The 21,007-nt window shown below is 37.1% G+C and overlaps 4 protein-coding genes across 10 annotated transcripts; 2 read left to right on the top strand and 2 right to left on the bottom strand.

The window, feature by feature from the left end:
- Positions 1 to 80: 80 nt before the first annotated feature.
- On the bottom strand, positions 81 to 3,800 carry LOC137738764 (guanine nucleotide-binding protein subunit gamma 3). Of its 4 annotated transcripts, none has more exons than XM_068478248.2 (6): positions 3,699 to 3,800; positions 2,664 to 2,803; positions 1,196 to 1,248; positions 997 to 1,041; positions 873 to 917; positions 81 to 608 (listed from the first exon to the last, which is right to left on the bottom strand). In XM_068478248.2, exons 2-6 carry the CDS (start codon positions 2,691 to 2,693, stop codon positions 263 to 265), a joined length of 519 nt encoding a protein of 172 aa, XP_068334349.2. In that variant the 5' UTR covers positions 2,694 to 2,803; positions 3,699 to 3,800; the 3' UTR covers positions 81 to 262. The 4 variants fall into 4 exon arrangements, with proteins under 4 accessions (XP_068334349.2, XP_088542605.1, XP_068334356.2 ...); XM_088686479.1 differs by lacking the exon at positions 3,699 to 3,800 and adding an exon at positions 3,017 to 3,625; XM_068478255.2 differs by lacking the exon at positions 3,699 to 3,800 and adding an exon at positions 3,285 to 3,625.
- A 4,810-nt stretch (positions 3,801 to 8,610) lies between these two features.
- Positions 8,611 to 13,677, bottom strand: LOC137744338 (cation/calcium exchanger 4-like). 4 transcript variants are annotated; one of them, XM_088686124.1, is made up of 5 exons: positions 11,208 to 13,677; positions 10,758 to 10,849; positions 10,535 to 10,577; positions 8,949 to 9,033; positions 8,611 to 8,861 (listed from the first exon to the last, which is right to left on the bottom strand). In XM_088686124.1, the coding sequence occupies exon 1, from the start codon at positions 13,193 to 13,195 to the stop codon at positions 11,234 to 11,236; it is 1,962 nt and encodes a 653-aa protein (XP_088542250.1). In that variant the 5' UTR covers positions 13,196 to 13,677; the 3' UTR covers positions 8,611 to 8,861; positions 8,949 to 9,033; positions 10,535 to 10,577; positions 10,758 to 10,849; positions 11,208 to 11,233. The 4 variants fall into 4 exon arrangements, with proteins under 4 accessions (XP_088542250.1, XP_088542249.1, XP_088542251.1 ...); XM_088686125.1 differs by having other exon boundaries at positions 8,741 to 8,869; positions 10,535 to 10,649; XM_068484177.2 differs by having other exon boundaries at positions 8,741 to 8,861; positions 10,535 to 10,649.
- Positions 9,033 to 10,517, top strand: LOC137744346 (LURP-one-like protein (DUF567)). Its single transcript, XM_068484182.2, has 3 exons — positions 9,033 to 9,521; positions 9,688 to 9,930; positions 10,036 to 10,517. Exons 1-3 carry the CDS (start codon positions 9,285 to 9,287, stop codon positions 10,168 to 10,170), a joined length of 615 nt encoding a protein of 204 aa, XP_068340283.2. The 5' UTR covers positions 9,033 to 9,284; the 3' UTR covers positions 10,171 to 10,517.
- Positions 13,678 to 15,268: 1,591 nt separating the features above from the next.
- Positions 15,269 to 19,758, top strand: LOC137747329 (aldehyde dehydrogenase family 7 member A1). Its single transcript, XM_088686695.1, has 15 exons — positions 15,269 to 15,490; positions 15,614 to 15,750; positions 15,939 to 16,025; positions 16,112 to 16,243; positions 16,429 to 16,501; positions 16,625 to 16,647; positions 16,910 to 16,967; positions 17,210 to 17,246; positions 17,495 to 17,675; positions 17,764 to 17,940; positions 18,072 to 18,236; positions 18,344 to 18,484; positions 18,578 to 18,675; positions 18,783 to 18,932; positions 19,067 to 19,758. The coding sequence occupies exons 2-15, from the start codon at positions 15,616 to 15,618 to the stop codon at positions 19,110 to 19,112; spliced, it is 1,503 nt and encodes a 500-aa protein (XP_088542821.1). The 5' UTR covers positions 15,269 to 15,490; positions 15,614 to 15,615; the 3' UTR covers positions 19,113 to 19,758.
- Positions 19,759 to 21,007: the final 1,249 nt, after the last annotated feature.

Below are 21,007 nucleotides of genomic sequence, written 5' to 3'. Positions count from 1 at the left end.
TTTTTAAACTCAAAATTCTCATACATAATTGTTTCTACGTATTGATAGTCTAAGACCTACCTTGCGTACGAAGGTACAAATTTGTCGTAAAAACCATTGCAAATCTACTCATAGATAAACATTTCCTCAACAGAGAGCAAAAAGTCCAGGGGCAATACTCTAAAATTTACTTCATAGCTCACATAAATTTTGTATCTCTCAAATATTTGCATAATTTAGACTAAAAAGGCAAAACAAAGCTTCCACACTGAAAGTATAAATACTAATAACATATACTACAAGGGTTGCAACAGGTTATTCTACAACAGCAACGTGGGCGTACCTTCGGACATTTAGGGCAAGAGCATTTCCATTTGCAACAGTTGCCGCAAGAGCAATCGGGACATGAACACGATGGAAAAATGCAACAATTCCTGCTGCATGAAATATTTTTGCAGCAGTTGGACCGGGGACATGTGCAGCAACATCGCCACTTTGGTAGCCGACAGCAGGCACACGGATTACAGTTACATGGGCCGCAGTCACAGCAGCGTGGCATTTCTAGGTGAAGAGAGCACCCGTCGCAGCAGCAACAGCAAATCCATGAGCAGCCGAAACAGGGCATTCCGCTGTACCACAAACATACTTATGTCATATTCGGAACAAATTTACCTTTCCAATACTGCTATTTGAACGCAAAAGTTCAATAATTCAGAAGTGTTAGAAGACTTCTTCCCTCAATGTTTCTATAAGATTACCACTTTTTTTTTGTATTGCAGTCACTGTCGAGTATAAACTTAGTTTCAACTTAATAAGGAGCAGAGAATCAAAACTAGAGAATTAAAAACTCGTAAAGTAACATAAATCATTAAGACAAAAGGAAAAAATGGTACCATAGCCATTTCCAGAAGCGACAGGACCGGCGTTTCTTTCGATTCCTGTTAGAAAGAGAGAAAACTGATTTACTCCACGCAAGGGGCGCTAAACTTTACGAAAAATTGTTTAAGTTGTTCTTACGTAGGTATTAACGGATCTGGGTTTGCAACCACAAAATCAGTAATCCTGCAAAATAGTCAAATTCAATCCACAATCAGTTTACTCACACTACATGTACAGAGACTAGATTTAACAAAATTAGTACGTTTTCAGTTCGAATTCTTCTAGTACAAATTTTGAGAACTAGATGCTACAAAAGGTAACGGAAAGAGTGACTTACTCTTTGCAGCATCTCGATGCAGGTTGAAGCCGTTCAACAGATTTCAGTTCGTCCTGCAAACAAATAAGGTAATTGTTTAACTTCCACATAAACCAAATAAGAAGAACCAAGTAAACAGCAATGATATATTAAATGAATATCTTTTCTGTTTGCAAACTCTATGACATGAATGATTAAAAGCGGCATTTCGGCTGCAGATACGCAGGACTTAAATTATGAAAACTACCTTGGTTTGTTTACGATGGAAAATTCAATTATTCAGTGGAAAGTTACCACATTAGCATTGAAAGATGAGAGACGAAACGTTTTGAGCTCAAGTTGCAAACGTCTTAAATTTCTCTAATGCGTCGGAGTTAATCTAATCCGGTTTAAGGTTACATGGATTATATATGCACACGAAGACCATCCCTATCGATTGGTCAACGAACTTCTTTGTTATTATTGGCTGATCTGTTAAACATAATTGGGTTACCGAATGGGCCGGATCCCTTTCCACCTAATCCATCTAGTCTAGGATCCGGACTGTTGAAATTTGATCTAACGGCTACAAACAGGGGCCCCTTAAAGTGATAATAACTGTAGCCGTTGGATCAAATTTCAACGGCCCGAATGTCGAACTAGGTGGATTAGGTGGAAAGGGATCAGGAGAGGATCCCTTTCCTACCGAATGAAGTCAGTGAAAACCTGCCAAAGACTTTTGGGTGCACAAAGTGACAGGAGAACAGAATACCACCCATTATGGAACTAAAACTCAATAATTATGAAACTAATTCTAAATCACTATCACTAATTCAGGTTGGATCAGCCGGTGAAGATTATACAGAAACGGTGAGAATAGTTCGCGGAGTTCCTCCTCCACGCCGGTGGGGTTCGCGCTGCTAAACGAAGTTAATTACTGTCACCTGCATAATATAACTGACCAACACTTTCTATACCAAGCAAACAGAGGAGTATTACTAAATGGATCGACTACATTAAGTTCCGAAACTTTAGAGTTAATTAATCCCTTGAAAGTTAAAACAAAACAACATTGAAATGGTTCGTAGTAAATTAGGATCACTCTCAACCAAACGATTTTAACTTGATCATTTCCATGTTAATTAACTTTAAGCTAAGTGTTAAAGCAGGATATTGTCTTGCTTTATGAGCACATCCTCAAGGGAAGATTATCTTAATCATGGTTTTATCGTACACAAAACCGAAAGTCCTACCTTTTCACTGTTCACATAATTAAGCCAATGAGATTAAAGAAAAAGCATAGCTTTTCCAGTCCAAATCAAGAAAAGAAATGCTTTTTAATCCAAGAATGATTTGAAAAAACGAATCATTTAACAAAGACAGAAAGGGCATGAAATCTTTAATTAACATTTTAACCCAAATGATAATTATATTCAAAGTTTTAATTTTTCAACTCAAAGAGGTTAAATTAATTAGTAAAAGTAAAAGAAAATTGAAAAATCAGAGTTACCTCAAGAAAACCAATCTCCCTCTCAAGCATCTGAACCCTGGCAGTTTCTCTGCGCTTCCCATACAAATCAGGATACTGCGGCGGCGACTTTGGGCGTGGCGGTGGCAGTGACGGCACAGAAGCAGAGCAACCAGAAGGAGCTGCCATTTCAAATAGTAATCAAAACCCAGTTGCAAAATCACCTAAAACTCAGACCCCAAATGAAGAAAACGACAGCGGAGATTACAGAGAGAAAAGCTGTAACAGTAATGCTTCTGATAGAAGCACTGCAGTTGCAGCGATTAGTAATTACACAAAAAAAAAAAAAAAAAAAAAAAAAGCTCATCAATCAAAAGCTCTCGGCAGAAAAGCACTTATGAAGCGGCAAAGCAAATGATGGTAGGTGTAGAAATGAAACGGTAGAAAGCAGTAACTAGGGTCTCTGACAAGGATAAAAATTACGACCCAGAACCACAAAAGATAAAAAGAGAAGTTGTACAGCGAATAAATGCTCTGCAAACAGAAGGGGATTAATGGGGAAGTTTAAAGATTTAAACTTTATCAAACGCAATCAAAAGGGTAGTAGTATTAATTAGAATTACAAAAAGGGGCAGCCATTTATTCAAAATTCTCACAACTCACAGGGCTCAATGGAGTGAATGAATGGTTGTTTTTCAAAAAAGAAAGATGGGTTTTTGGTTTTCTTCCTTCTCGAGGCGCATCCAACTTGGGTTTTGTTTGCATGTTTTGGTAATTGCAGAGACAGTTAATTAACCCAATTAATTAATTAGTTAAACCAATAGTAATAGTAATGGTAATGGTAAAGACGGCTGTGCAAAAAAAGCCTGCTACTGCAAGTGTCCGTACGAACACATTTGGCAAATATTTTGAGTGAGATTTTTGGGGTTGAATTTGTAGAAAAATAGTAAAAACTAAAGCTTTTTGTGTGTGTTTTTAAATAAATAAATTTGTTGAATTTGTATTATTTTTAGATTGAAGGGGTGAGGGAGTTGCAGGATTTGCAGAGGAAGAAGCGAAAAGCACGATGGGGAGTACCTCAGACAGCACGTGACTGCAGCGTAGAAAATAGAAAAAAGGGGGGAAATCAGAAGTTTTTGGGCAAAACAGAGACTTGGACAAATCAAGCCCTGATTTTGAGAATAACTAACCATCTGGGTAAAAGCTCGTGTCAATTTTACCTTTATCTTGTACCACAGTAATTGGAGGACTTCTACGGTACATGTATATTACTATTGTGACGTTATTAGCCGAAAATTTAACCTTATGTGGATAGAAATATACGTCGTACAATTGACGCGAGATGCTACAGTAATAATATGTTCGTGTCATGAAAATTGCCGCATCAATTTTTATCTTAATTTTTAGATGAAGTTACACCTTTAATTAATTAGAGTAGTTTTTCATTTAGTGTTTGAAGTTCCGATGTTGGCATGGTTAATTTACTTTTTTAAATTTTGTAGTTCAAATCATTAACTTCGTTTACTTGAAGAAGAAATATTTGGTGTGGCGATACGTGCATCTTCGACATTTTAAGTCATCTAACTTTCTAATCACATATTAACGTGACTAAAATAACAATTCAGATCCATAAACATGTCTAAAACAAAAATCTGGATCCATAAAAGACCATGAACACTCTGATTATTTCATGTGATATCCTCACTTTCCGCTTATTGATTTATGTGCACGTGAGTGACGCTTTCTTGTAAAGTCAACACACTTGAAATGTCTAAGAGCATCTCCAATGGAGACGTCAAAAGATAAATATCAAATATTAATTTGATGATTGACGTGACAATGTCAGATTTTCTATTTATCCAACCGATATGATTTTTTGTTATAAACGATATTTGTAAGACCTATTTTAAAAAGAAATCAATTAAAATAAATTTTCAAGATCTATGATTGGTGCATTAATGGGATCCACATAATAAAATAATTAAAAATTATTTGACATCACATTTTCTCATATGTCAATCCACAAAAGATTGACATATCGGTTGGAGTTTACTCCTACCTTCAAATTTGATTACATGACATTCCGCTTAGAATTTGGCATCTCCTTTGAAGATGGTCTAAATTGACAATACACATTGCTACCACATTAGATTTCATTCTTTAATTACCAAGCTAGCCATTTTTGAATAATTGCAAAAATAAACAAATTACATTATTACACTTTTCAAAATCAAAACTATATGGACCAAAAAGCAGAGAGTAAAGTTATCTCGACATATAAACTAACACAACATATTCAAAAAAAAATAAAAAAAAATCTAGTGAAAAACTTATAGGTTATTTTCCATGAAAGGATTAAGGAAGATAGTTGGATAGAGAAATTTGAGGGAAGGGTGAAAATTTTGGGTGAAGTCGATTTGAAATGGAGGAGAAAAGCAAAATACCAATGCTGAAAAAAAATGACCAAAACAATGTCGTTTTGAATCTTGATAAGGGTTTAAACAAGATAAATTAAAACAATAATAATAATAATAAATAAATAACTCAATTCTTCTTCCATGCGCTTACGTTGCGACTATCGTCCTGGGCATCCCTACTCGTTTACACTCTCCAATACAAGTAGTCCCAAATAGGGTGATAGGGCCACATTTCTATTGAAATTTTGTCTCAACAAGTATGTCCAAACCAAATTATTGAGATGAAAGTTTGTCAAATGGGTGGTCTCATTGGCCTTCAACTTTGGGGGCCACCTTTTTACTGCCTCTTATACAAAAATGACAGTGATAATAGTCCTTTTACGCACAAGTTCCTATTTAGAGAGTTTTTTTTTATAGAATACTGTTATTCACACATCTATTTTTACTTTTCACATATTTTTTTAATTTGGCGTTGTGGACTGAAAATATTATTTCACCAAGATCATTTTTACTTTAATTTCTAAATCCCAACCCCAAAGTATGAACAGTCAGAAATATTCTTTCACCAAGATCATTTTTACTGAAAATATTCTTTCACCAAGATCATTTTGTCAAGATGAACAGTCAGAAATTTAATCTATACTATTATTAAGAGAAGAGCCCTTGTCAACTTTTTTTCCTCACTTTTTCTAATTTTGCCCTCATTTATGAATGGACAATATTGACATGAGGAGGGCAAAATAGTAATTTTGTACCTTTTGACAAAATGACAATCATATCCCTATTTTTCCTATTTTACCCTCTTTTTTATACTTATTTGTCTAATTTTACCCTCACTTTTGATACACAATATTTACATAAAGAAGACAAATAATAATTATGAAATATTAAAAAAAATACACTGACTAAAATAAATTATTCACACATACAAAGTATGTTCTCTGCTAGTCTCAATTAACCCATGTGACCCTTGTATTACACTGTACCTGCAGACACACTTGTATTTATTGGGCTTCAATTATCCAGCAGTAAAAATGGTCCATAATCTCAGTTACAGCTGGCCCATTACTTACATTTGTTTCATATTATACATGAAAATATATAGTCGCACACTTCAATCCACGTGACTTTTGACTTTGTATTTCTATGCCTCTCTTAAAGTACAAGGAGTTACTTAATATTACAATATAATGATATTTCTCTTTATTTGTAAGTGATATCCTTTTCACTTGTAAGTGAGAGATGTTAGATTCGATTCTCGCCAAATACGAAACTTGAACCAAAATATTACTAGCTCATTGTAAGGTTTAGCCCACTCCCTCACCATATGAGTGTAGATAATATCTTTTGTTAAAAAAAAAAATACAATAATTTGCCAATTTGGTATCCAAAGCTTGACTTTGTTGTTCCAAAAATGCATATATAAGTCATAACAAATGCTGAGGAGACTATCTCAAAGTGGGACTCTCCATGAACTCTCCGCCACCTCATGTTTTTAGCACAATATTTTATTATATTGGCATAGAAATTGTGCCACAAATATAAAGTGGTAGAAAGTCTATAAAAATCACTTTTGCGAAAGTCTCCGTAATATTTCCAATAAATCATTGTTGTTCACACCCAGTGACACACCAAATCGTAACTCGTAAGGACCAAGCAAACTTACCAAGGCAATAACCAATGAGTCCTCTGATGTGGTGACAATTATCTCCATTTGGTTATATTTTGTCCTACTTTTAACTTTCATGATACAATTTGGTGCGAACTTGTGATTAGCTCGTACATATTGGTACACATAGAAATGCACTCTTCCCCCACCCAAACTCAACCATTGGTTGTCAAAAATGAGGAACTGGATTGTCTGCCCTTCCCATCTCATACCCTTCTCATCCCTTTTTATTTTTGTGGTTACGGTTAAACCACGTCAACATTTTATATTCACATTACTTTTTATCTTATTATTTTTATAAAAAAAAACAATATAAAATGTTAACGTGACTTAACCGTAATCACATAATATAAAAGAGAATGAAAAAAGTATGGGATGGAAAGGGTAGACAATCTAGATCCCAAAAATGAGGCGGAGTGAGAATTTGTCAATCTAAAATAAAACATCTTACTCAATTGACATAACTTACGACTGCAACTTTACTGTGAGTGAAGTATCCAACGGTAGAAAAAGAGCTTGGTAAAAATAGATTGCCAAAATTGAGAGAGAATTTTACCAAACCAAATTAATTCAATTACACAAGTCAGGCTCCCGTACGGTTGCGGAATAGTTTTTGAACTCCACGCGCCATCGGTGGGGGTGACCACGCCTCTAGAGGGAGAGAGGTAGGCGAGATATTTTTCATTGTGATCGAAATATATAAGTGGTATATCACTTGTTTTTATATAAGTGGTGAGAAATTTTATTTTTTAAATTATTAAATTTTTAACATACGTATTTCATCACTTATATAATGATACGTAATGTATCATCCTATGTTCCGATCATACTGAAAAATCTCTTATTATTTCCATTCATTCATTCATCCAAGTGGGACCCGCCGGTGAGGTGACACATCATGAATTTCCTGCTCTTCTCAAAGTACTACGGCAAAAAGAGGGGTCTCTGAATCTCTGATAACGTGTCGAGTGGGACAGGCCTACTATTTCTCCGGCTACAAAGCCCAAGGCACTACCTCTCTCGTTCTCTCTTCTCCTCCGTGAAGGTGCTAACGTGCTAACGTGCAACACACCACACGTGTGCACGCTTATAGTTACCCTGTTTGGCAAAATGCCCTCACAGAATCACAGGCAAAAGCTCTTGGCTCGAAAGTCATACCTATAGTTTATTTAACATTTATTTACCAAGAAAAAAAATGTTTTATTTTATTTTATATCTGAAATTTGTAGGATTTTCTTGTGTGTGTCTTGAGCGACCGAGTAACGTAACATGGAAGACTGTACTTGAGTATTCTTTCTTAAGAGGAAATGGGTCGATCGTCCACGAGCGGGAGTGCAATTTTTATCTGATGATGCCAAAGCAGAGACGGAGAATAAAAAAGTTAAACTAGCTCTTTCTTTTATTTAATTATGAGATTTGAACTCACGATCTTCTTTGACAGAACAAACTTGCATTAACATTTTATGGGCTTTCCTAATCTGTGTTGGCATGTGGGCTTGTTGAATGGTAGGCCATTGTCCTTAGATAAGCATTTGGTAATTGTGCGACGTGATTGTAATTAGGAAGCGCATGTTCTACATGTTGTTGATAAGAATGCCGATTATGTTTCTACATGTTGTTGATAAGAATACTGCTAATGTTTCTACATGATCTTGATAAGACTAGTGCTTATAAGAAAGCTGTTTATGTTTCAACATGTCGTTGATAAGAATGCCGCTTATGTTCCTGACTTTCACGTAAGCGTTAATGACATTTCTTGGTCTTCTTGTATTGTCTGGGATTTTTATCCTTCAATGACGTAACGTCTCTTTCATAAACTAAACTAAAAGAAAGAAAGAAGAAAAAAAAAGGATAGAAGGATGGAAAGCAACCCCTAAACCGTAGGTCAGAAAAGTCCATGAAACACAATCCAAAACACCGTTTTAGGGGCAATTAAGTGCAAACTTAACATAATTATTATATTTTGTAAAACTTTGCAAACCTTTGAAAGGTGACGAGCATCTATAGCAATAATTCAAAAGGTCATAAAAAGATGTGAAAGAATCTTTGAACTGTAGTCCAATCGGACGCCAAACAAGTTAACGTGAGAACAACGAACCTGAACGCCCTCCTTCGAAGAGATTTACGCTTTTAAATATTCTCCTAGACTTTGAGCTACCAAACTCAAATAATTAAACAAAAAGTTTAGCCAAATTAAGCAACGTGGTATACCTCTTAAAGATTAAACCAAAAGGCTCTTACCTTGAGCAGAAAGCTGTTGATTCCAAGCGCAAACTCTCCCGTTTCATTGACCAGCAATCGTCATCTCGAACAAGCAACTGCATCTCTGCCAAGCAAGCACATTTGAATTCAGATATGCTTCCAACTTATGCGTATGGTATATGCAGAGTCAAAACATTTGAATGTAGAAACCACTAGACCCTAAAGCCTCCCTAAGGCAAGAAGCTTTCCTACTTTTCTTAGTCTATCTCTAAGCTTTGTGTATAAAAAGAAAAGACCCTTGTTAGCAACGAGATCAAACTCCAAGTTTGTCATCGAGCGAAGCAGAATAATTGAATATAGATAGCAAAGAAAGAGATGGGGGCAAAAGACAATATGATCATGCCTATAATTAGCAAGATGTACTGTTCGTCTTCTCAGGCTGTGCTTGTCGTAAGGAGGAGGCCACACATGATAAACGGAGGTGGTTTTGTGGTTACGGATTGTAGTCAGAAGGTTTCTTTCAAGGTTGATGGATGTGGAATTCTGGGGAAAAAGGATGAGATGATTCTGAGGGACAGTGATGGAGAAGCCTTGCTTCTTATTCGTCGAAAGGTATACATATATATGTCCAATTCAAAAAATTCAAAATAGAATTTCAATCAAGCATGCATCTATAAGACAAAACATGTTTCAGTTTGCATTATAGCATGTACATGAAGAGGTGTTAGGGATGCTTAATCAGTTTCCGCTCACTCATATTGATTCGTTTATGTACCAGGGTGCAATGGTCGAGGCCCTCAGCATTTATCGGAAATGGAGGGGGTATAGTTTAGACTATGAAGGATCACAGGATCAGATGGTTTTCTGTTTAAAAGAGCCAAACTCGTGTTTGGCAAGGACTCAAGCAATTAGAATCTCAACGAAAGCCACAAAAAACAAAGACTGGGACTTTGAGATCAAGGGCTATTTTCCTGATAAGGATTGTAGTATTGTTGACTCTAAGGGTAACACAATGGCACAGGTAATTAATTCGAATTCAAGACGAACCTATAAGACTTTCCTTCTTTGTAAATTGCTTCTGAAATGATTAAGGTGGGGATTTGTCGTTGGTTAAATTGAAACACAGATCGGGGTGAAGAAGGAATTGATGGCGAGCAAGGATCTCTACCATGTTGTGGTGACACCAGGCATGGATCAAGCTTTCATCATTGGAGTCATTACGATTCTTGACTACATCTACGGTGAATCCACCAGGTGCTAAATTACTACAGATTCTAAAGAGAAGCTTTCCTTGATTTCACGTCGAAACATGATAGACTCTGCAGCAGAGTTCAATTTTCTGCATTTTGGAAGCTGCTAATCCTTCAATTTTCATTTTTCATGGATTGTTTGATGGATAATGTTTTAGTTGTCCCAACCTGTACTAAGTTACTAACTGGGAACTCATTTGTTAAAGCTTTTAGAAGGTATTTTTTGCAACTCTCTGGTTTGTAATTGGTGATATATTTTTACTTTTCTCAAAAGGATGCACCACCAATGTACTAAACCGTAGATGCAGAATCCGTTTCAATATAAATACGCAATGAAAAGTGAAAATCAATTCCACAATGTAGAGGAATTCTTACCCGACTTCGCCATTTAATAGAATCTTGTGGAGGAGCCCTGCCGCTGCAGAATCGTGAGCATGTCATTCCCGTTGTGAGTTGCCAAAACACGGAATTTTAAACAAAGGAGACATTTCTGAAATGAAATATGTGTTCAACTACAACTAATGGGATGGGAAATTTGATTGCAAGAGATTGATAAATGATAATAGTGCAAAATTTAACATCTTTGATGGTAACCTACCGAGCACAGGTCAAGATTTCTGTCCACGGACCTTCGGACCATCTTCACAGGCATCGGAATGCGTCAGGAAATCTAAACATTAGCTCAGTTGCCTGATTCAGTTAACCAATTCATAGTAAGCAGGAGAAACGTTACAACATTATGCCAAGCAAGCATTCTTCAACAACAAACATGGAAAACCAATTAATGAAATAAGTATCGCAACATTCCATCACCAAATAGAGGTGTAAAACGCCTCAGAGAAATAACAATCTCAGAAAACCATAAGGTATACAAGTTGGCAAACCGAATTCATGGAAACTAAATTTCGTTTTCATATTAACATAAATTTGTAGTACATTATCTGGGATTATAATCTAGTATCAGTTAACAATAATGACAGACGCAACTAACAGCATCAACATTGCCATTCCAACTCAACACTGTACAAGACATAACATTCTTAGTTACCAATCCACGGTATCTTCGTCATAGATCTACCACAGCACTCCCGTTGAGGTGCCTAGCCTGAGAGAGAGAAATACCAAATAGATTATTATGAGGCCGAGTCCTAAGGTCTTGTTAGGGCGCATGCCATTCCTAGGTAGCACAACAAGTGACCATAGAAGCCCTGATATTAGAAATCCCATTGTATAAAACAAGCTGTTATCTTTGGGAATTTTGTACGGTTCCGGCCTCCGAGACCAGGATGCAAGCAGCATTGAGATCCCCAAACCAGCAAGTGTGTTAAACATAGGTCCGGCATAACATCCTGACATTGCAATCTGTACACCATCTCCACCATTCATTGCCAATGCAACGTTTGACATTAAATCACCCATTGAGTTTCCCCATGCTAATACAGTCAATCCAAGGATTGATGGACTAATTCCAAAAATTACGCCAAATGCCACCAGCAAGGCAACGAGCTCGTTTGCAACAATGTAGAACCAGATGATGCTCATAAAAAACCCTCCTAAAACCCACGGAAATAAAAATTTGCGAGGGGGCTGGTCCGGTCTGGTGTGTCGATATGCAAGAACGCCAAAGACACCACTGCAGAGAAAGCTTATAAAGTAGGCAATTTCCTTGCTCAGAGATCCGACATCTTCTTGGGTGTTCCATAAGAATAACAGAAGAATGGGAGCTAACACAGCACTGGCAACAGCATAACCTTTGGACCACCTATCCTCCTCGACTATAGGGATCGTCAACTGTCTTGGCAGTGTCAACGGAATCTCCAGCAGTGATAAAAATCTAAAAGAGGAAGAGTTTTCCTTCACTGTTTCATCCTCGTTCCAACCCCACAATGACCTTGAACTGTCTGAACCAGCCTTCACATCGTGATTCGAATAAATTGCCACATTTGAAGCCCACATCCACTGTGGCAACTTACTTTGGAGTTGAGGTACCTCACTGTCTGATTCAGTCTCAAGAAGCGAAGCATATACAGATTCCTCTTCATCGCTTCCCTGAGAAAATATACTTCCCCTAACTGGTAGCAATGGTGTTACAGCATCTAACCTCAATTTTCGAACATGTTTCTTCAGAAGCTCGTTTGCAGCGACCACAAATGCATAAACCACGTAAATCAAGACAAACGCTATAGCACCCCCGACAGTAACCTCACCAACCATCAACATTAAGGCAAGAGACGTAACAGTAAAGAGGAAAAAACATATATCTCTGATAAAGCATTTCTTATCAATCTGAAACCCCTTATCCGCCACACATAGAGATATAGTCCCAACAACAATACAAGTAACAAAGACAGCTCCCCCCAACACACTATTAAGGCCCACTCCCCCGGCATCCTTACCCACAAAAGCAGCAATGCTGGCAAACACATCAGGAGCGCCATTCCCGAGTGGAAGCAGAGACACACCGGCCACAGTAGCCGGTAGCTTCAAGAGACTCGAAAGCTTCTCCAGTGAACAACAAAAGTAATCTGCCGCAGTATTACCCAAAAGATAGAACAATGCAGCTAGCCAAATTGCCAACACTACATACCCCAAAATGCTAACTTTCTCACAGCTGCAGTAAAAGAAATGAATGTAATTCAAATACCCACCGGAAGTACACTCTGGATGGGCAATCAAGAACTCACATTTGCTCCGATACCCTTCGTGTTTGAACAACCCGGTGCATAATTGGGGATTAGGTTCTGGTATCAAATTGGCATCCGACCCATTAACACTGACACTATAATTGGACGGAGAAACATCAACTTCGGCAATCCTCCGGCGAATAATTTCGACCTGACGACCCGGATCACCAAATCCATTTACTTTGGAGCTCCATCGAGGAGGAAGAACCGAAGGGGAACTACCCAGAGAAGGGTTTCTAAGAAAGCTATCCTGGCTGTAGAACAAGAAGACCAATACCAAAGTACAAATTCCATTGAAAAGCCCACGAAATTTGGAATTTTCCACCCCAAAAAACCACTTGGGTTTGATCATGATTTCTATTCCCAACCCTCCTCCTATCAAGCCCTAAATTTCGGAATTCCAAACCCGGACAGGGGTCGATCGAGAACCCCCGAGCAGGGCAAACGAAAAAACTCTAGAGTTTTGATCCAATCAAATGGGAAATCGGCAAAAAGATCTCGAATTCAATAAAGGGGTCGAGAAATTCATGTGATAGAAAGACAATTTTGATATTATCCAAGCGAAATTAGAAGGGGTTTCAGAGGGTACCTTTGGCTAGAGAGAGAGAGGGGTTTAGCACTCTTTCTGCGGAGAGGGAGGGAGGGAGAGAGAGAGAGAGAGAGAGAGAGAGAGGAAAGAGATACAGAAAGAGTGCTAAGGAAGAAGAAGAAGAAACGAAGCTTCGTCGTGATTTCTTTCTCCTGAGGCTTGCCGATTGAGGAAGGAGAGCAGAAGAAGACGACTGTGTCCTTACTCGCGCGTACCAACAGTCGCAATTTTTTATCACCAGTTTTGGTCCCAATTCAATAAAGTTTGGTGGGAAGATTGTCCTACTTGTAGTATGGAGGTTTTAAGACTTTTCAATGGGCTGGGCCGGGCCAGATTAGAAACAACAGTGGATGGGCCGGCTCAATTGGGGTCGTCTATTTTTTTTTTTTTAACAAGCAATATTATCTAATGGGAAATAATTTAGTTTCATAATGGGCGAGCATTAATGTGATCTAAATTTGCTTTTGACGAAAATTGAACCTAAAACCTCTCACTTGCAAGAGAAAATAAATACTGTTAGACTGTAGATCATTTAAGTTAAACATTTGAATAAGAATCATCTGACCATTTAATATGTCGGGATCTAACTCTAGTACCCTACGCACCAAAACCCACCAGGAGACACAAATCAAATTGCCAAAGGGTTTGGTTATTGTCCATAATTTGTTTAAGTTGAAATTAGATCTCCTTTCTTTTCTTTTCTTGGTTTATCCATCGCCTCCACTGCTCTTCATGCATGACATTACTTGAAAAAAGATGAGCCATGATTAATGAATTATTATCGAATTGATGTAACGCTAACCACTACGAGTTGCCTCGGTAGTGAGAGACGAATTTTATATCTGTATTTCACATTGCATGTCATACGTTCAATTTTTTGTGTTGACGATTCACACGATGGTGGTTAGAGGAAGGCTGAAATGCCTTTGTAAATTTTTTCAACACCCAAAAAGATGGATTGCCATGATAAAACCACAAACTAGTCCTTTAAAAAAAAAATCATGTTTGATTTGATGATTCCAAAATACAAGAAGTCGCATGCCATTGTGAACTCATGTGCATGCTTGCAAGTGATAGTCATTACAATCCATGCAATATGGTGACTTAGTGATTAGAGGTGAATTTCAAGCTTATATTTTATACAGCACGTTTTGAGTTTGATTTTTAACGTTGAATCACACAACGGTAACCAATAGAGGTTGAAATCGCTTTTGTAAATCTTCCCACATTTGAAAGATAAACTATCATGACAAATACACCATCGAGTCCTTTAAAAAAATGAATAAAATAAATAAAAAGTTCATGCAACGTTGGATTCGATGATACCAAAAATACAAGAAGTCGTGTGCCATTGCAAACTCATGCGTATGCTCGCATGTGATAATCGCTCCAATCCATGTCACTTTAGTGCTTGACACGTGTACATACCATGTAAGATAACGATGATTTTATAGAATCAGGATCCTCTTTGTAAGAATTTTAGGGATTCGTGAAGTTTATTTATTATACATTGTGTGGTTAAAAATCATTTTAAATATTTTTATTTAAAATTAAACGTAAAGAGTACCTGATAAAAACTGATCATACGATGTATGATAAACTGACACGATTCACAGATCTTCAGGATCCTCACCAAAAAGATCTGGAGAGGAAAAAGATTCTCTCCGTATCCCTTTCACCTAGTTAAACAATACGTACCCTTAAAATTTGATCTAACGGCAAAATTTATTATAACTTTTAAAATAAATCTGTATTTTTAATCATTAGATCGAATTTCAAAGATACGATGACACGTATAGCGGTATAGGTGTAAGGGATCCGGAATCCCTTTCCATCCGGAGAGGATCCTGTTGGGATTTTATGTAAGTGTGGCGTATCGTAACGTTCCAGTACTCCCATTTCTATACGAATTACAAACCCAGCAAACCAGCTACTTCGTTCCTCCTCCCACTCTCTGATTCAATTATACGTCTTAACATTTCTGCTAAATTATTACCGCAAAATCCAACATATCCATTTCTCACAACCCTATTTCTCATAATCCAAATCAAATCATCGGTAATTCATCGTGATCATCAAAAAGTTTTTATTTTATTTGGGTTTTTTTCGTTTTCAGATTTTGGTGTTTTTTTTTGTTTTTTATGAAATGAATCATAAGACACAGAGATGTTGAATTTGCGGAGATGGGTTTTGCCAAGAAAGATCACGAGTTTCTGAGAGCGATCGGTCTGGCTCCCGAGAATCCAGGAGGATTCATCAATGGCAAGTGGAAGGCGAGCGGCCCATTTATCTCCACTGTCAGCCCTTCCAACAATCAGGTTTCTAAATTGTAAACTTATTAGTTTTTCTTTCTTAATCGCCATTCTTTCGTCGATGGTTGCTTTTTATTTGTTTCTTTTGCGTAAAGATGTAATTTTGATTGGAAGAACACGAAGATTTGAGTTCAGTCACAAAAACCCAGAATTTGAATCTTTCTGATGATGTTGTTTTTGCAGTTGGATATTAGGAAATTGCGAAAGTCACGGAAGTGTCGATGGAAGAGTATGAGGAGGACCTGTGGAGCTGCAATGGTGCTGCAAAGACATGGAAGAGTGTTAGTTCTTGTTATTTTTCTTTCACTTGATAATTGGTGTTTAAACTTGTCTTTGTTTTGACAAATTTATTGTTGTTTCGGTGCAGCTTCCGGCGCTGAAGAGAGGTGAGATTGTTAGGCAGATAGAAGATGCATTGCGAGAGAAATTGCAGCATCTGGGGAACCTTGTGTCCCTCGAGATGGGAAAAATACTTGCTGAAGGAATTGGGGAAGTTCAGGTCTGAAAAATATGATATCTTTAATAAAAAATTGTTATGTTTTCCATCTTTTGAGTAGCAAATGAGCTTTGGAGTTGTTCGCTATTGTTGTCTGTTAGAGTTAAGATGGAATTATCATTTACCCTTCTTTTATCATAATCGTTGTCGAAACTTTGTTAGTGATTCCGGAGCACTAATTTTTGCAGGAGGTTATCGATATGTGTGATTTTGCTGTTGGACCAAGTCGACAACTGAATGGATCTATCATACCTTCAGAACGTGAGCTCAAAGTTTATATTTCTTGCTAATTTCTATTTTATCATCCTCTGGTTTCTAAGCCAGTGGTTTTTATTTTTCGTACAACTCAAAATAGTAGGCCCTCTTTCTGTTTTTTGTTTGCAGGTCCGGATCATATGATGTTTGAGGTGCATTGCTAGTTCTTACCTTGAACTTTTAATTAATTTGTATATTGTTACAACTTCTACCATGCTTTTTTACACAATTGAGTTTGATTATGCGATAACATCACTGTTGGTTATTACCTTGAACCTTAATCACTTTGTATATTGAACCTTAATCAATTTGTATATTGCACTTAACAGTGATGTGCATTGCTAGTTCTTACCTTGAACCTTAATCAATTTGTATATTGTTACAACTTCTACCATGCTCTTTTACACAATTGAGTTTGATTATGCGATAGTTGGTGTCATCACCGCTTTCAATTTCCCATGTGCTGTTCTTGGTGCGTTCTTGTTCTCCTTTGTCTTCATAAGTCTGCAACATAAGTTAAACAGTTATCTTTATCATGTAAAACTATTTTGGCATGGTGCTGGATTTTTAGTACGTTAAGTGCATCCACTAACTTGAGGATTTAGAATCAGCATTGACCTTGCTTTTCTATTTGTCACCATAATTCACTAAATACATTAGGAATTTTATACTGCAAGATTTCCAACTGTAATTTTTCTTTTTATGGTGCTTTAGGATGGAATGCCTGCATTGCGTTAGTCTACGGTAATTGGTTGTCTGGTAAGTTTACATGTCATCCTGATTTCAGAATTGGAGTTTTAATCAAATCAATCATGCCAGAGCATAAGATAAATATTGAAGTGTATTCAAAATATCCCAACTGTTTCATTGTTATACTACAAGATATCTTATGTAACTATGTGACATTATCTTCCAAAACGTTGAGTTTTGTTGTATTATTTCATTAGAAAGATACAACTTTATAATGTAATTTCTACTTTTGACGTTTATGTTTTGTAGGAAGGGTGCACCAACAACTCCGTTGGTGACTATTGCTGTCACAAAGCTAATCGCTGAGGTTCTTGAGAAAAATGACTTACCTGGTGCTATATTCACTGCCTTCTGTGGAGGAGCTGAAATTGGTGAAGCAATAGCAAAAGACACACGGATACCCCTGGTTTCGTTCACTGGAAGCTCAAAGGTACACTGTTCGCGTACGTGTGTCTTTTAACATTCTTACTCCCATCACCCTGGTGACTATTGCTTATGTTCCACATTCCCAAATATAGGTAGGTGCGAAAGTGCAACAAATTGTCACTGAGAGGTTCGGTAAATGCTTACTTGAATTAAGTGGAAACAACGCCTTAATTGTTATGGATGATGCCGATGTTGGGCTGGCTGTGCGTTCTATCTTCTTTGCAGCTGTTGGCACTGCTGGTCAGCGCTGCACAACGTGCCGTAGATTGGTAACTATTTATCTAAGAAATTCCATTTGTGTGATTTGATGTTGTTAAAGAAGTTGAGATTTTTACTTGAAAATAACTTAATACATTTTTTTTTTTTTTTTGTGTGCATGTACGGCTTCACTGGACTGCAGTATCTCCACGAAAGTATATACCAAAATGTGTTGGATCAACTAGTTGGACTTTACAAGCAAGTCAAATTTGGGGATCCTTTAGAGACGGGAACTATAGTCGGACCAGTACATACTAAGGTGTCAAGGGAGAACTTTGAGAAAGGGATTTCAACCATAAAATCTCAGGCATGTTCTATGCTCTTGAAGAAGCGTGGACACCCACACACACCCACACACTCCCCACCGAGGAAAATGGATTCTTATGTCCTACATGACGTAATTTATTTTGTCAGGGTGGAAAGATCCTTACAGGCGGATCGGTTATAGAGTCGGATGGCAATTTTGTGCAACCAACAATTGTTGAGATTGCTTCAAATGCTTCTGTGGTGAAAGAAGAATTGTTTGGCCCCGTTCTCTATGTTATGAAGTTTAAGGTGGTCTAACTTATGAAAAGTTTCTCTTGCATTATTGTTTTTTACGCGCTTCTTCTCTGATAAATGTTGCAGCTTTTGTTTGAAAATGTGCAGACTCTTGAAGAAGCAGTTGAACTGAACAATTCAGTACCACAAGGATTGAGTAGTTCAATTTTCACCAGCAAGCCGAGTACCATTTTCAAATGGATTGGGTAAGTGTTTATAATGGCTAATGACACTAGAAAGTGACGTTGATTATACAATGAATAAAGATTTCAAATTACAGTGTTTAATAGTTTTGCATTCGAATACGATGCAGGCCACATGGTAGTGATTGTGGTATAGTGAATGTAAATATACCTACAAATGGAGCTGAGATTGGCGGTGCCTTTGGTGGAGAAAAGGCAACTGGCGGTGGTCGTGAAGCAGGGAGCGACTCCTGGAAACAATACATGAGACGTTCAACATGGTAATGCTTGTGCTTTGCGAAATAAAAGCAGTCTTTATTCAAATGGTTATGCTTGTGCTTTGCGGCGCTTCTGCTTTTTGCTTTTATTAAAAGTCCATCTGTGAACTGATCAAGTATTCATCGTAAGTGTTCAGTGACTGTGGTAGCGTAAAGCCTCTGACTTTTTGCTGCCGAGATTGACAGGGCAAGCGTGGCCATTATTTCTGGTGATCCTTGGCCGCTGGTGTATACAACCGGTGACAAATAAGAAAAGTTATAACGAGAAGAATATATTTTCTCTCAACGGTTGTATGCAATTATACGTCTATTTGTTTTCTTCATTTAACAATCACTTATATCATTGGATACTACAAATGTCTCTCTCTCTCTCTCTCTCTCTCTCATCACACAATCCAGTACACTTCAAGTTTTCTTCTTGCGGACCACCTACGAAGTTGACGCTGCTGAGTTGTGTAGATGGATTTTTTAGTCCAAATGATAGAGACGGGGATGAAGATGTCTTTCTATCACAAGGGAAGTTTTGATAGCAGTACAAGCACTGCGTGTTATATCCCACGGTAGGGGAAGTTCTAATGTCCGGCCGGCTAGATAAGATTCTTCCATTTTTCTCCCCGTATGCGGCATTAGACTCGTAAAACCCGGCGTATTAAATTCCACTCCTCAAAATTAACCTCATCTCATGAGTCAAGACGCCGCATATAGAGGGGAGGGCAGATAGAAGAATCCCGGCCTATGTAGATGATGGACTGGAATCAATGACAATTCTAGTAAGTATTCTATGTACTCACTTTTTTATTTGACTAAATAAAAATTTCTTTTTTTTTTATTTGACTAAATTAAAAAAAATTCACGTGTTTCTTTTTTTTTTCTTTTTTTTTTTAATCAAGAAAAATTGATGACATAATAAACAGATGCCTTAATTATTTTTTAATAGGTTAGGTAAACTACGCATAACAGAAGAGTAATGTTATTCATACCATGTTTTTATACTATATTTCTATACAACTTTAGGTGGTATCTGATATGGACAGCCACGTCATTTGAAAAATTTGCAAAACCCAAGGAAAGAAATTAAAAAGACTCTTTGTATATCACAATCATCATTTAATTAACTAGTTTTTATTAATTATTAGTTTATTAAATAATGAACTAAATTTAAAAATCTGATTAATTCAAATGATGTTGTTGTCCATGTCAAATGCTACCTAAAATGGTATGAAAATGTGGTAAAAAAATATGATATGAATAACATTACACATAACGAAAAACAACTTCTATAATTAATTCCAAGTCGTTCTAAGTCAAATAGCTGACTAGTGAAACAACAAAGAATCAAAAAATTGATAACCACCAACGAAGCAACAAAGCGTAGAAAAAAACTACTAAATTGACGCGGAAGGTTAAAACAAAAGGAAAATCATTTTAACGCACCTTTTGAATCTTGTTTGAGAGATAAACGAGGTGTTTCTGATTGACATTATCGGTCGTACGATACTAAACTACTTGCCCAGTAAAATTATGACGTCAGGAGTTGAAGGAGAAGTCGAGATGGGACTGATTGAGTGATACCAACCTTAGCCTGGCCAACTGCATTCTTTTAACTTTTTAACACACAAAATTTCAGAAAAAGAAGCCCTGAATGGACGTGACTCAAGTTACTGGATTCGGTGCCATTCCACCTGTCCCCCACTTTATTTCGCTGTTTTGTCTCATTCGATCAAATATGGCCAGATTTCAGACATGGGAGGGACAAATGTTTTGCTACACATAATCCAGACTTCCTCACACAAGGGCAGTGAACAGACTGGCGAGGAAGAGCGAGAGAGACTTACACGAAACGAAACCGTCAAGATGTTAAGATATCTGTGTTTCGGACCAATTTGTACAACGTTTTGCGGAATAGCCGAAACACTGGCAACACGTGAATAGGCTGTTTTAACGTTTCAGTTTCATGCAAGTTTCAGAGAAATGAACTTGGTGGTTTTTGAACAAATGCTTTCCTTATTTTTCTATGGGAAATTTCTCAGAAATTTCCTTCTGTGCTTTAGATATTTCTTACCTTTTTTCATTTAATT

This window comes from Pyrus communis, chromosome 15, assembly GCF_041283825.1.
Source record: "Pyrus communis isolate YQ-2024b chromosome 15, ASM4128382v1, whole genome shotgun sequence".
Taxonomy (NCBI): Eukaryota; Viridiplantae; Streptophyta; class Magnoliopsida; order Rosales; family Rosaceae; genus Pyrus; species Pyrus communis.
The sequence above is the reverse complement of the archived record's forward strand: the minus strand, read 5'-3'. Positions and strand labels throughout refer to the sequence as shown.

Excerpts from the sequence above, each read along its gene's own strand:
- LOC137738764 (XM_068478242.2), bottom strand. The coding sequence starts at position 2,810 with ATGGCAGCTCCTTCTGGTTGCTCTGCTTCTGTGCCGTCACTGCCACCG. Across the intron at positions 1,042-1,195 it reads GCATCGAGATGCTGCAAAGA|GATTACTGATTTTGTGGTTG; the intron begins GTAAGTCACTCT and ends ACTATTTTGCAG. Across the intron at positions 609-872 it reads CGCTTCTGGAAATGGCTATG|CGGAATGCCCTGTTTCGGCT; the intron begins GTACCATTTTTT and ends TTTGTGGTACAG.
- LOC137744346 (XM_068484182.2), top strand. The coding sequence starts at position 9,285 with ATGGGGGCAAAAGACAATATGATCATGCCTATAATTAGCAAGATGTAC. Across the intron at positions 9,522-9,687 it reads TGCTTCTTATTCGTCGAAAG|GGTGCAATGGTCGAGGCCCT; the intron begins GTATACATATAT and ends TTTATGTACCAG. Across the intron at positions 9,931-10,035 it reads AGGGTAACACAATGGCACAG|ATCGGGGTGAAGAAGGAATT; the intron begins GTAATTAATTCG and ends ATTGAAACACAG.
- LOC137744338 (XM_088686123.1), bottom strand. The coding sequence starts at position 13,195 with ATGATCAAACCCAAGTGGTTTTTTGGGGTGGAAAATTCCAAATTTCGT.
- LOC137747329 (XM_088686695.1), top strand. The coding sequence starts at position 15,616 with ATGGGTTTTGCCAAGAAAGATCACGAGTTTCTGAGAGCGATCGGTCTG. Across the intron at positions 16,648-16,909 it reads CGGATCATATGATGTTTGAG|TTTGATTATGCGATAGTTGG; the intron begins GTGCATTGCTAG and ends TACACAATTGAG. Across the intron at positions 17,247-17,494 it reads GCGTTAGTCTACGGTAATTG|GAAGGGTGCACCAACAACTC; the intron begins GTTGTCTGGTAA and ends TATGTTTTGTAG.